This window comes from Scyliorhinus torazame, chromosome 3 (assembly GCF_047496885.1).
Source record: "Scyliorhinus torazame isolate Kashiwa2021f chromosome 3, sScyTor2.1, whole genome shotgun sequence".
In the NCBI taxonomy this organism is placed as follows: domain Eukaryota; kingdom Metazoa; phylum Chordata; class Chondrichthyes; order Carcharhiniformes; family Scyliorhinidae; genus Scyliorhinus; species Scyliorhinus torazame.
Window position 1 is genome coordinate 360008200 of NC_092709.1, and position 15000 is coordinate 360023199.

Below are 15000 nucleotides of genomic sequence, written 5' to 3' on the forward strand. Positions count from 1 at the left end.
TGAGAATGCAGAGTGCTGGGCCACGCCCTTGAAAAGGGTTTTTGGGGATTTTGTTTTTGAATTGGAACAGTTAAGGGGGAATTCATTAAGTGCTACACATAGATTACTTTAGCTGTGTGGTGTCTTTAATGTGTGTAATTGATAACAATTCTTGCTGTGTGGTTATATAAATGTTAACTAAGTTCTTAGAATAAAACTTATTTTGATTAAAGTGTCTGGGAAGTCTGATGAATCACACCTGAAGGGAAGGCTCTTGTGCTCATCCTCACCAAATTTAACATAAAGTTTGTAGGTCAGGAAGACTTCATAATATACTTTGGAGTTTCTAAACCCTGGCACATAACAATATCCAACTGCCAAAGGGAGGAACAGGGTTAGGAAATCAAGCACTGGATAACTGACCCCAGACAGCCATCAAATAAAAACAGTAACTGTGCAAGGTTTGGTAACAAATATCATCAACTTTGTAACAAACATTATTCTTAATAAGCCGGGGACTCTTGTTCGGATTATGAATCCCGGCTGTGGGTGGTCGTTGACCACAAGGATGGTGATATATTAATCACAACCTCGATCATATCCCAGATAAATCCTTGCGGGATTCATATGGGCTGTATATGATGAGTCTCTAGGACTGGGAATGTGGTACTGCATGTGTCACAGTGATTTCTACCCCAGCTACCAAGGTGATGGATTTGGACCTCGAGTTTACCTAAGCATTGGATGGGCTTATTTGCCCCATTTGTTTGGGAACACGGTCTGGATGGGCAGCCGTGCCAGGAATTGTGTCCACATGTGTTCGTTAGACATGGGTACTAGTGGATACCATGTGATGAATTTGGTGGGGAGGTGGTGGCATCGTCACCATTGGTATTGTCACTGGACTAGTAATCCAGAGAACCGCAGTACTCTGGGGACACAGGTTCAAATCCTGCCACTTCAGATGTTATAGAACATAGAACAATACAGCGCAGTACAGGCCCTTCGGCCCACGATGTTGCACCGAAACAAAAGCCATCTAACCTACACTATGCCATTATCATCCATATGTTTATCCAATAAACTTTTAAATGCCCTCAATGTTGGCGAGTTCACTACTGTAGCAGGTAGGGCATTCCACGGCCTCACTACTCTTTGCGTAAAGAACCTACCTCTGACCTCTGTCCTATATCTATTACCCCTCAGTTTAAAGTTATGTCCCCTCGTGCCAGCCATATCCATCCGCGGGAGAAGGCTCTCACTGTCCACCCTATCCAACCCCCTGATCATTTTGTATGCCTCTATTAAGTCTCCTCTTAACCTTCTTCTCTCCAACGAAAACAACCTCAAGTCCATCAGCCTTTCCTCATAAGATTTTCCCTCCATACCAGGCAACATCCTGGTAAATCTCCTCTGCACCCGCTCCAAAGCCTCCACGTCCTTCCTATAATGCAGTGACCAGAACTGTACGCAATACTCCAAATGCGGCCGTACCAGAGTTCTGTACAGCTGCAACATGACCTCCCGACTCCGGAACTCAATCCCTCTACCAATAAAGGCCAACACTCCATAGGCCTTCTTCACAACCCTATCAACCTGGGTGGCAACTTTCAGGGATCTATGTACATGGACACCTAGATCCCTCTGCTCATCCACACTTTCAAGAACTTTACCATTAGCCAAATATTCCGCATTCCTGTTATTCCTTCCAAAGTGAATCACCTCACACTTCTCTACATTAAACTCCATTTGCCACCTCTCAGCCCAGCTCTGCAGCTTATCTATATCCCTCTGTAATCTGCTACATCCTTCCACACTATCGACAACACCACCGACTTTAGTATCGTCTGCAAATTTACTCACCCACCCTTCTGCGCCTTCCTCTAGGTCATTGATAAAAATGACAAACAGCAACGGCCCCAGAACAGATCCTTGTGGTACTCCACTTGTGACTGTACTCCATTCTGAACATTTCCCATCAACCACCACCCTCTGTCTTCTTTCAGCTAGCCAATTTCTGATCCACATCTCTAAATCACCCTCAATCCCCAGCCTCCGTATTTTCTGCAATAGCCTACCGTGGCGAACCTTATCAAACGCTTTGCTGAAATCCATATACACCACATCAACTGCTCTACCCTCGTCTACCTGTTCAGTCACCTTCTCAAAGAACTCAATAAGGTTTGTGAGGCATGACCTACCCTTCACAAAGCCATGCTGACTATCCCTGATCATATTATTCCTAGCTAGAATCTTGTCTCTTATAATCCCCTCCAAGACTCTACCCACTACAGACGTGAGGCTCACCGGTCTATAGTTGCCGGGGTTGTCTCTGCTCCCCTTTTTGAACAAAGGGACCACATTTGCTGTCCTCCAGTCCTCTGGCACTATTCCTGTAGCCAATGATGACATAAAAATCAAAGCCAAAGGTCCAGCAATCTCTTCCCTGGTCTCCCAGAGAATCCTAGGATAAATCCCATCAGGTCCCGGGGACTTATCTATTTTCAGCCTGTCCAGAATTGCCAACACCTCTTCCCTACGTACCTCAATGCCACCTATTCTATTAGCCTGGGGCTCAGCATTCTCCTCCACAACATTATCTTTTTCCTGAGTGAATACTGACAAAAAATATTCATTTAGTATCTCGCCTATCTCTTCAGACTCCACACACAATTTCCCATCCCTGTCCTTGACTGGTCCTACTCTTTCCCTAGTCATTCGCTTATTCCTGACATACCTATAGAAAGCTTTTGGGTTTTCCTTGATCCTTCCTGCCAAATACTTCTCATGTCCCCTCCTTGCTCGTCTTAGCTCTCTCTTTAGATCCTTCCTCGCTACCTTGTAACTATCCATCGCCCCAACCGAAACTTCACACTTCATCTTCACATAGGCCTCCTTCTTCCTCTTAACAAGAGATTCCACTTCCTTGGTAAACCACGGTTCCCTCGCTCGACGCCTTCCTCCCTGTCTGACCGGTACATACTTATCAAGAACACGCAGTAGCTGCTGATCCTTGAACAAGCCCCACTTATCCAGTGTGCCCAACACTTGCAGCCTACTTCTCCACCTTATCCCCCCCAAGTCACGTCTAATGGCATCATAATTGCCCTTCCCCCAGCTATAACTCTTGCCCTGCGGTGTATACTTATCCCTTTCCATCATTAACGTAAACGTCACCAAATTGTGGTCACTGTCCCCAAAGTGCTCTCCTACCTCCAAATCCAACACCTGGCCTGGTTCATTACCCAAAACCAAATCCAACGTGGCCTCGCCTCTTGTTGGCCTGTCAACATATTGTTTCAGGAAACCCTCCTGCACACACTGTACAAAAAACGACCCATCTATTGTACTCGAACTATATCTTTTCCAGTCAATATTTGGAAAGTTAAAGTCTCCCATAATAACTACCCTGTTACTTTCGCTCATATCCAGAATCATCTTCGCCATCCTTTCCTCTACATCCCTAGAACTATTAGGAGGCCTATAAAAAAATCCCAACAGGGTGACCTCTCCTTTCCTGTTTCTAACTTCAGCCCATACTACCTCGGAAGAAGAGTCCCCATCTAGCATCCTCTCCGCCACCGTAATACTGCTCTTGACTAGCAGCGCCACACCTCCCCCTCTTTTGCCTCCTTCTCTGAGCTTACTAAAACACCTAAAGCCCGGAACCTGCAACATCCATTCCTGTCCCTGCTCTATCCATGTCTCCGAAATGGCCACAACATCGAAGTCCCAGGTACCAACCCATGCTGCCAGTTCCCCTACCTTGTTTCGTATACTCCTGGCATTGAAGTAGACACACTTCAAACCACCTACCTGAACACTGGCCCCCTCCTGCGACGTCAAATCTGTGCTCCTGACCTCTATACTCTCATTCTCCCTTACCCTAAAACTACAATCCAGGTTCCCATGCCCCTGCTGCATTAGTTTAAACCCCCCCAAAGAGCACTAACACATCTCCCCCCCAGGATATTTGTGCCCCTCAGGTTCAGATGTAGACCATCCTGTCTGTAGAGGTCCCACCTTCCCCAGAAAGATCCCCAGTTATCCAGAAATCTGAATCCCTCCCGCCTGCACCATCCCTGTAGCCACGTGTTTAAATGTTCTCTCTCCCTATTCCTCATCTCACTATCACGTGGCACGGGCAACAACCCAGAGATAACAACTCTGTTTGTTCTAGTTCTGAGCTTCCATCCTAGCTCCCTGAAAGCCTGCCTGACATCCTTGTCCCCTTTCCTACCTATGTCGTTAGTGCCAATGTGGACCACGACTTGGGGCTGCTCCCCCTCCCCCCTAAGGACCCGGAAAACACGATCCGAGACATCACGTACCCTTGCACCTGGGAGGCAACATACCAAACGTGAGTCTCTCACGCTCCCACAAAATCTCCTATCTGTGCCCCTGACTATAGAGTCCCCAATTACTAATGCTCTGCTCCTCTCCCCCCTTCCCTTCTGAGCAACAGGGACAGACTCCGTGCCAGAGGCCCGTACCCCATGGCTTACCCCTGGTAAGTCCCCCCCCCCCCCCCCAAGTATCCAAAGCGGTATACTTGTTTCTCAGGGAAACGACCGCAGGGGATCCCTGCACTGACTGCTTTTTCCCAGTCCCTCTTACAGTTACCCACCTATCTCCAATCGTTGGTGTAACTAATTCCCTGAAGCTGCTATCTATGACCCCTTCTGCCTCCCGAATGATCCGAAGTTCTTCCAACTCCAGTTCCAGTTCCCTAACTCGGTCTTGGAGGAGCTGGAGATGGCAGCACTTCCTGCAGGTAAAATCATGTTGAAATATGAATTAAATAAAAATCTGGAATTAAAAGTCGAACGATGACCATGGAACCATCGGGTTCACTAATGTCCTTCAGGGAAGGAAATTTGCCGTCTTTACCTGGTCTGGCCTACATGTGACTTCAGACCCACAGCAATGTGGTTGACTCTTAACTGCCCCTGAAGGGCAATTAGGGATTTGCAATAAATGCTGACAAAAGCCTGCCATGAACGAATAAAAAAAAATGTGATGAATGTAAGAATTTCCGATATATTGTATTATTTGTATTTTGTGCAGTAAGGGTTCAAATCCTGGGTTAGTAATAATCTTTATTGTCATTACATTAACACTCCAATGAAATTACTGTGAAAAGCCCCTAGTCGCCACACTCCGGCGCCTGTTCGGGTACACAGAGGGAGATTTCAGAATGTCCAATTCACCTAACAGCACGTCTTTCGGGACTTGTGGGAGGAAACCGGAGCACCTGGAGGAAACCCACGCAGACACGGGGAGAACGTGCAGACTCCACACAGACAGTGACCGAAGCCGGGAATCGAACCTGGGACCCTGGCGCTGTGAAGCAACAGTGCTAACCACTGTGCTACAGTGCCGCCCATGTTAGTGTGTGTAACTCCTGTAATGCAGCCAACATGCCCGTGGCATACGGAGACCAGTCCATGTGGCAGCCATTGGTGGTCGTTCGCAGTGATGGGCCCAGCCTACTTAGGTATGATTTGATGCATCACCTGAGTTTTCATTGGCAACGCGTGTGCCAGTTGTACTCCCGTGGACCGGATGGAGTCCTGTCCAAGTTCACTTCGGTTTTTGCCGAAGGCTTCGGTACCATTAAAGGAACGCTAGCCACGATAAACATGGAAGAGAACATCCAGCCCAGATATTTCCGCGCACGCCCTGTGCTGTACGCACTACGTGCCAGTGTCAACTGGGAATTGGACTGTTTGGAGCAGCAGGAAATTATTCACCCTGTCCACTACGCCGATTGGGCCTCGCCAGTGGTCCCTGTGTTGAAGCCAGACGGGGTGGTGCAGCTCGTGTGGGGACTATAAAATGACAACAAACTGGGTATCCGGCCTTGACCGTTACCCGGTCCCTCGGATCGAAGATCTTTGCCTGGCTCAGCGGAGGAAAATGTTTACTAAGCTGGACATGAGCCACGCATACTAGAAGCTGGAGCTCGAACCAAGTTCCAGCAAATATGTGACCATCAGACGCTTTTCACAGTAACTTCATTTGAAGCCTACTTGTGACAATAAGCGATTTTCATTTCATTCAATACCCATTGGGGATTGTATTGGAATACGCGGTTGCCGTTCGGAGGCTCCTCAGCTTGAGCGATATTCCAGAGGGTTATAGAGAATATTTGCGAGGGCTACCAAGGGGGGCCATCTATCTGGACGACGTTCTCCTCGCCAAGACCTCGCATCAGGATCACGTGGCGAACCTAACCGAGGTCCTCGAGTGGTTTGCTCGGGCTGGGGTCCACCTCGGGAGTGAGATTCGCCTTTGATTTGATTTGATTTATTGTCACATGTATTAATAAACAGTGAAAAGTATTGTTTCTTGCATGCTGTACAAACAATGCACACCGTACATAGGGAAGGAAGGAGAGACTGCAGAATATAATGTTACAGTTATAGCAAGGTGTAGAGAAAAGATCAACTTAATACGAGGTAGGTCCATTCAAAAGTCTGATGGCAGTCGGGAAGAAGCTGTTCTTGAGTCGGTTGGTACGTGATCTCAAACTTTGGTATCTTTTTCCTGACGGAAGAAGGTGGAAGAGAGCATGTCCGGGGTGCGTGGGGTCCTTAATTATGCTGGCTGCCTTTCCGAGGCAGCGGGAATTATAGAGTCAATGGCTGGGAAGCTGGTTTGCGTGATGGCCCTTTCCACTCGCCGGAGGTCACATATCTCGGTTACATAGTGGACAGTTGGGGCCTCCATCCTGTGGGGGACAAGGTGCGGGTGAATTGCCAGGCTCCTATCCCTCAGGATGCAGGTGAATCGCCAGGCTCCCATCCCTCAGGGTGCGGGTGAATCGCCAGGCTCCCATCCCTCAGGATGCGGGTGAATTGTCAGGCTCCCATCCCTCAGGGTGCGGGTGAATCGCCAGGCTCCCATCGCTCAGGGTGCGGGTGAATTGTCAGGCTCCCATCCCTCAGGGTGCGGGTGAATTGCCAGGCTCCTATCCCTCAGGGTGCGGGTGAATCGCCAGGCTCCCATCCCTCAGGGTGCGGGTGAATTGCCAGGCTCCCATCCCTCAGGGTGCGGGTGAATTGCCAGGCTCCCATCCCTCAGGGTGCGGGGGAATTGCCAGGCTCCCATCGCTCAGGGTGCGGGTGAATTGCCAGGCTCCCATCGCTCAGGGTGCGGGTGAATCGCCAGGCTCCCATCCCTCAGGATGCGGGTGAATCACCAGGCTCCCATCCCTCAGGGTGCGGGTGAATCGCCAGGCTCCCATCCCTCAGGGTGCGCGTGAATTGCCAGGCTCCCATCCCTCAGGGTGCGGGTGAATCGCCAGGCTCCCATCCATCAGGATGCGGGTGAATCACCAGGCTCCCATCCCTCATGACCAAATGGTGCTCCATTCTTTCCTCAGCCTGGTGAACTATTACAGGAAGTTAGGGCAGCACGGTAGCGCAGTGGTTAGTACTGCTGTCTCACGGCGCTGAGGTCCCAGGTTCAATCCCGGCTGTGGGTAACTGTCTGTGTGGAGTTTGTACATTCTCCAAGTGTTTGTGTGGGTTTCGCCCCCACAACCCAAAAGATGTGCAGGCTAGGTGGATTGGCCACGCTAAATTGCCCCTTAATTGGAAAAAATTAATTGGGTACACTAAATTTAAAAATAAATAAAAAACTATTACAGGAAATCAATACCCGGGTTGCCACGCTGCTCAGTCCGCTGCACCAACTGCTGAACTAGGGACAGAGGTGACACTGGGGCCCCCACACCAGAAGGCGTTTCTCTCATCAGATGAATTGCTGATCCACTTCGACCCGGACAAATCCTTGCTCCTCACGTGCGACGCCTCACCATACAGAATGGGGGTGGTCCTGGAACACCGGATACCCGAAGGCTCAGAGCGACCAATAGCCTTTAGATTCCGCACTCTCACGGATGCCGAGCGCAGCTGAATACAGGTAGAAAAAGAAGGCTCTACCGTTTGTCCGCGATGAGAAAATTCTACCAGTACATTTATGGACGTGCATTCACAGTATGTACCGACCATAAGCCCCTGTTGGGGTAATTCAAGGAAGATCGGGTGATTCCACTGATAGCATCTGTTCGGATTCAGCGGTGGGCTTTGCTTCTGTCCGTCAAATCTGTTAGATCCAAATGACTGCTATAGATTGTGAACAGCTGTGGCCACAGCACGGATCCTTGTTATACCCCACTAGTAACAGCCTGCCATCCTAAGAATGACATTGGAATATAGGAACATAGGAATTAGGAGAAGGCGGCATTTCAGCCCTTCGAGCCTGCTCCAACATTCAATCAGATCATGGCCGATTGCTTCCTGGTCTCAAATCCCTTTAACCCATTTTCTAATCAAAAATATATCTGTCGTTTTTTTTGAAACCATTTAATGACTCCGATTCCACTGCACTATGGCGCAGCGAGTTCTACAAATTCACCACCCTCTTCGAGAAGTAGATCCTCCGGGTGCTTCGGTTTCCCCCCACAAATCTGACCAGCATTTGGTGTCCTTGAACTGAGCTAGGTCATTTAAGTGACAATCACATTGCTGTGAATCTGGAGTTACATGTAGGCCAGACCAGATAATGATGGCAGATCTCCTTCCCTAAAGGACAATCTTGAACCAAATGTTTCATGGTCATCATTAGACTTTTAATTCCAGGTTTTTATTAAATTCAAATTTCACCATCTACAATGGTGGGATTCAAGAGCAGTGATGGTAAAGCCAGATGCTGCCCATCTGCATTCTGTGTGGTCTGTGATACATTTTGTTGTCCAACTCGGGCTTGCCACATTCAACTGATTTCCGTCCACGTAGTTTTTTTTCTTTATCAGAATGACTAAAGTGATAGGCCATGAAGCAAGGGCAAGTGAAGGGAGGTGCAAGCTGATGCACACGGCATTGATTGTGAGGGCCATGCACACCCTCTGCATCCAAAGCGTAAATATTTCTTTTGTTACTATTTGAAGTTGATGGCAGTTCTATTAATATAGGGCGGCACGGTGGCAAGCACTGCTGTCTCACAGCGCCAGGGGTCCGGGTTCAATTCAGGCCGAGCATGAGTGCGTGGGTTTCCTCTGGGTGTACTGGTTTCCTCCCACAGTCCAAAGTTGTGCAAGTTAGGTGAGGGAAGTCAGCCTAGGTAGGGGGGCTCTTTCAGAGGGTTGGTGCAGACTCAATGGGCCAAAAGGTCTCCTTCTGTAATTCTATCTGATGATTAAGCACTTTCTGTAACTCATTCGGAAACATTCAGCGTGTATTCAATCTTTTCCAAAACAGCATGGTTAGTCAACAAACCCGGTCTCAGTCTTGCAGCTCAGAGAAGGAGGAGGATAACTCACGCGGACCACTCACCAGCCTTGGTTGCCTTTCACTGCCCCAGACCATTATCTGGAGTCTCCAATGACAATAACACAATGCTGAATGTACATCTAAATGGATGGGGAAGAAACTGGCAAAGGCTAGTGATGACTGAAAATTACATGACAGAAAGAAGCTTTACGTTTTGGACCTGTTGTTCAGGGTTTTTTGGTGAAGAAGCGGAGAAGGAAGGCTGCCCTCTCTGCAACCACCCTGCCTTCCTGGAAATTCAGAGTGTGCTTATCAACTTGAAGCCGGAGAATCCTCATCGGAATATTACTTGTCTACCTTTGGAAACCTGCAAAGCTAAGGCATGAAGAATTGATCCAGGTTCATATTCTCCTTTAAATCGAACCTCAACATCTGCTGGGACCATGAGATCTCCGTGATTCACATGAGGGAGCTGCATCAAAACCCTTCAAACTTTATCCTTTATTTTATAAAGTCTATGCTCCTGAGCCCATCTCTACAGAGACCCTGTTTGTTTCATAGAAATTGTATAGAAAAGTTACAGCACAGAAAGAGACTATTCAGCCCATCTTGCTCATGCCAGCCCTAGGACACCCAGGTGCCATTTCTATCCCACCTTCCTGCACCCGCCCATAGCCCTGTGGCTTAGAGCAGTTAAGGTGCAGATCCAGGTACTTTTGAAAGGGTCTCTGCCTCCACCCCCAACTCGGGCAGCGAATTCCAGACTCCCACTAACCTCTGCATAAAAAAGTGTTTCCTCATGTCCCCTCTACACCTTCCGCCACTTATATTGAATCTATGTCCCCTGGTTCCAGAATTCTCCACCAAGGGAAACAATTTTATCCTGTCCACTCTATCTCTTCCCCTCAAAATTTTGTACACCTCAATTAAGTCACCCCTCAGCCTTCTTGGTTGAGGAAAATAGCCCCAACCTATCCAATCTCTCTTCATAGCTACACTTTTCCAGCCCTGCCAACATTCTTGTAAACCTCCTCTGCACTCTCTCCAGAGCAATAACGTCCTTCCTTTGTGAGTGCATGCGTGCAGGAGTATTTTTAAAAAATGATAGTTATACTTCCAGAGTACAATTGTGTATGCACCAGTTCCTATAACTTTTGGTGTTTTTCAACACTATGTTTTATTTCATAATAAATCAAACATTCAGATTTTATCAAAAGAAGCTTGGCTAAAGTCTCTTTCATAAGAACATAAGCACTAGGAGCAAGAGTCGGCCATCTGGCCCCTCGAGCCTGCTCCGCCATTCAATGAGATCATGGCTGATCTTTTGTGGACTCAGCTCCACTTTCCGGCCCGAACACCATAACCCTTAATCCCTTTATTCTTCAAAAAACTATCTATCTTTATCTTAAAAACATTTAATGAAGGAGCCTCTACTGCTTCACTGGGCAAGGAATTCCATAGATTCACAACCCTTTGGGTGAAGAAGTTCCTCCTAAATGAAGTCCTAAATCTACTTCCCCTTATTTTGAGGCTATGCCCCCTAGTTCTGCTTTCACCCGCCAGTGGAAACAACCTGCCCGCATCTATCCTATCTATTCCCTTCATAATCTTATATGTTTCTATAAGATCTCCCCTCATCCTTCTAAATTCCAACGAGTACAGTCCCAGTCTACTCAACCTCTCCTCGTAATCCAACCCCATCAGCTCTGGGATTAACCTAGTGAATCTCCTCTGCACACCCTCCAGTGCCAGTATGTCCTTTCTCAAGGAGACCAAAACTGAACACAATACTCCAGGTGTGGCCTCACTAACACCTTATACAATTGCAGCAGAACCTCCCTAGTCTTAAACTCCATCCCTCTAGCAATGAAGGACAAAATTCCATTTGCCTTCTTAATGACCTGTTGCACCTGTAAACCAACTTTTTGCGACTCATGCACTAGCACACCCAGGTCTCTCTGCATAGCAGCATGTTTTAATATTTTATCATTTAAATAATAATCCCTTTTGCTGTTATTCCTACCAAAATGGGTAACCTCACATTTGTCAACCTTGTATTCCATTTGCCAGACCCTAGCCCATTCACTTAGCCTATCCAAATCCCTCTGCAGACTTCCAGTATCCTCTGCACTTTTTGCTTCACCACTTATCTTAGTGTCGTCTGCAAACTTGGACACATTGCCCTTGGTCCCCAACTCCAAATCATCTATGTAAATTGTGAACAGTTGTGGGCCCAACACTGATCCCTGAGGGACACCACTAGCTACTGATTGCCAACCAGAGAAACACCCATTAATCCCCACTCTTTGCTTTCTATGAATTAACCAATCCTCTATCCATGCTACTACTTTCCCCTTAATGCCATGCATCTTTATCTTATGCAGCAACCTTTTGTGTGGCACCTTGTCAAAGACTTTCTGGAAATCCAGATATACCACATCCATTGGCTCCCCATTATCTACCGCGCACTGGTAATGTCCTCAAAAAATTCCACTAAATTAGTTAGGCACGACCTGCCCTTTATGAACCCATGCTGCGTCTGCCCAATGGGACAATTTCCATCCAGATGCCTCGCTATTTCTTCCTTGATGATAGATTCCAGCATCTTCCCTACTACCGAAGTTACTACTGGCCAATAATTACCCGCTTTCTGCCTACCTCCTTTTTTAAACAGTGGTGTCACGTTTGCTAATTTCCAATCCGCTGGGACCACCCCAGAGTCTAGTGAATTTTGGTAAATTATCACTAGTGCATTTGCAATTTCCCTAGCCATCTCTTTTAGCACTCTGGGATGCATTCCATCAGGTCCAGGAGACTTGTCTACCTGGGTCATTCTGGGTCTAACCGCAGCAAAGGTAAATAATTGGTCATTACGGCAAATTAAACTAATGCTGTATCTGCGGAGCAGTGGGGCTAGGTAAACTGCAAACTCCTTCCATCCTGATCCTAACAGCCCTCAGAACTGCAGCACAAGCAGTTTGTTTATTTTACATCTTCAGACCAGGAACCAGTCTCATGCACAGACACAAAGAAGCAAAGTGAAAATGCAAAAAACTGCAGATCAGGTGACCTGGACCTGAGTGCCAACAGAGACTATGTGTCCCAAGGAGCAGGACAGGAGAGGGAGGCACGGAGCAGGTCCCAAACTTTAGGGAACCTCCCAGACCAAAGAATGAGTCCCAGACAAGGGACTAGGACAGAGATCAGAAATAGATACTGTTAAATAATGTTAAAAGGGAAATAGGCTCAGAGTTAAAGAGAGAGCTACAGGGAACAGACCTGAAGCGAGGTGAGCTTGAATGGAGCCCTAAAGCTCTGATGAAGCAGCCAAAGGTTGGATAACTCTTTATTGTGCGACTTTTGGAGCAGTGGTGTTCTATTTGGCGCTGTCAAAGATTTGAGATCTTGCTTGGGAGGTGAAATTTGAGTGTAGTTGGAGATCCAAGGAATCGAAACCTTGGAAGATTAGATTCAAACCGTGGAGGTGCTGAAAGTGACAATCGGAAAGAATTCCAAGGTGAGTTCTTTGAACGTGGAGATTGGAAACCCTCATAAGATAGCGTTTCAATTAGACCTTTTGGCTCAGTGTGAGACAAAAGTCTGAGAGGGGATTGAGAAATGCAGAGTCTGCTTTGGTAGCATTTACTTTGTGGTATATCTGTCCACAGTTCTCTGTTGGTTCTCATGTACTGAATATTTACTAGAGTACAAGCTGCATGTGATATCTTTCTAAATTTCTACGGTCTGTAAATAAATAGCTGGGGTGAAGTAAGAGTGAATATTTGACTAATTTTCTTGTGTTTGGATTGAAATATTTTCAACCTTTTTGTTTGGTGCAATTTATTATTTGTTAAAATTTCATCAGCAGACCTCTGTGAATGTGTTCAGTAACTGTCCTCCACTGTTTCTAAAAAGTTAGGATACATCAAGTCAGGGTTCACTCAGGGATTTGACTTGTCCTGTATAAAAATCAGCTCGGTAAACATGCAAAGCTAAACGTAGAGCACTTCTATAAATGCGCCAAGCTTCAATTTGCTTTTCAGAAAGTTGTTTGATAAAGAGAGACAATCTTACCTGGCATATTTATAGTTCCTGGATTTTATTTCAGTTGGTGCCAGGAAGGTGATTCGGAATTTTCCCAGCTCCTCGGATGAACCCGATACCGCCAGAAGCCTGCTTTTCTCCTCAACATGTGGCTGCAGCATTCCTTGTCCATCACTAGCGACATAAAATAACAGCGATATCACTGGGTTCTCTGGGGTGGAACTCTACAATAGAAAATAAGGTGACCAATAAAAATCACATCTACACCTGATTAACCTTTGTCTGCCAAGGATAAACAAATTCTGCTTGTAAAATAGGGATATGAGCGTCACTGGCAAGGTTAGCATTTGCTCAAGCCACATTGCCTTCTTGAAGCACTGCTGCCCACCTGATGACGGTACACTGTTAGGAAGGGAGTTGCAGGTTTAGACCCAATGACAGTGAAGGAAAAGCAATAAGAGATCAAAGATAGGATGGTGAGTGGCTTCATGGGGAACTTGTGGGTGGTGATGATCCCTGCTGTCCTTGTCCTTCTGGAAGATAGAGGTCATGGGTTTGAAGGTGTGCTGTCTAAGGAACCTTGCTGAGTTACTGCATCTTGTCGATGGTACACACGGTTGCCACTGTTTGTCGGTGATGGAGGGTTTGAATGTTTGTGGAAGGTTGAGCAAACAAGGGGGAGCAAACAAGCGGGCTGCATTGTCTTGGATGGTGTTGAGCTTTGAGTGTTGTTGGAACTGCATTCCGTACAATTCCTGCAGTGCAGAAGGAGGCTATTCGGCCCATTGAGGGTGCACCGACCCTCTGAAAGGGCATCCGCCTTATTGCCATAACCCAATAACCTCACCTTACCTGGACATCTTTGGATATTAAGGAGCAATTTAGCAATCACATTCCTGACTTGTGCCTTGCAGATGGTGGACAGAGTTTGGGGAGTTCGGAGTCACAGAGCTTTACAGTACAGAAAGAGGCCCTTCGGCCCATCGCATCTGTGCCGGCCATCAAGAAAGATTGTAAACAGTGGAGGTCTGTCTGGACTGTATGCAGAACAATAATAATAATAATCTTTATTATTGTCACAAGTAGGCTTACATTAACACTGCAATGAAGTTACTGTGAAAAGCCCCTAGTCGCCACATTCCGGCATCTGTTCAGGTACACAGAGGGAGAATTCAGAATGTCCAAATTACTTAATAGTACACCTTGTGGGACTAGGTGGGAGGGAACCGGAGCACCTGGAGGAAACCCACACAGACACGGGGAGAACATGCAGACGCCGCACAGACAGTGACCCAAGCTGGGAATCGAAAGTGGGACCCTGGAGCCAGTGCTAACCATTGCGCTACCGTGTCACCCATACTTTTCACTGTTCTCAGTACACATGACAATAAATCTAAATCTAATCTAATCATGCACCTACCTATTCCAATCCCATTTTCCAGCACTTGGTTTGTAGCCTTTTATACAATGGCGTTTCAAGTGCTTTCTAGGAGTTACTCGCTGCAGAATTCCTAGCCTCTGACCTACTCCTGTAGCCACAGTATTAAAATGGCTGGTCCAGTTCAGTTCCTGGTCAATGGTAACCCCCAGGATACTGATAGTGGGGATTGAGCAATGGTAATGCCAGTGAAAGTAGTGGGCTGATAGTTAAATTTTCTCTTGTTGTCATTGCCTGGTAAGTGTGTGAGGCCTGGATAGA

General features: G+C 47.0%; 1 protein-coding gene across 2 annotated transcripts in view; it reads right to left on the reverse strand.

Annotated features, from left to right (window-relative positions):
- mogs (mannosyl-oligosaccharide glucosidase) overlaps positions 1–15000 on the reverse strand; it is a 103781-nt gene that overhangs the window by 13700 nt on the left and 75081 nt on the right. For both annotated transcript variants that reach the window (XM_072497806.1, XM_072497807.1), the window contains exon 4: positions 13332–13525. In XM_072497806.1, coding sequence (XP_072353907.1) covers positions 13332–13525 — 194 coding nt within the window. The remainder of the gene's footprint in view (positions 1–13331; positions 13526–15000) is intronic.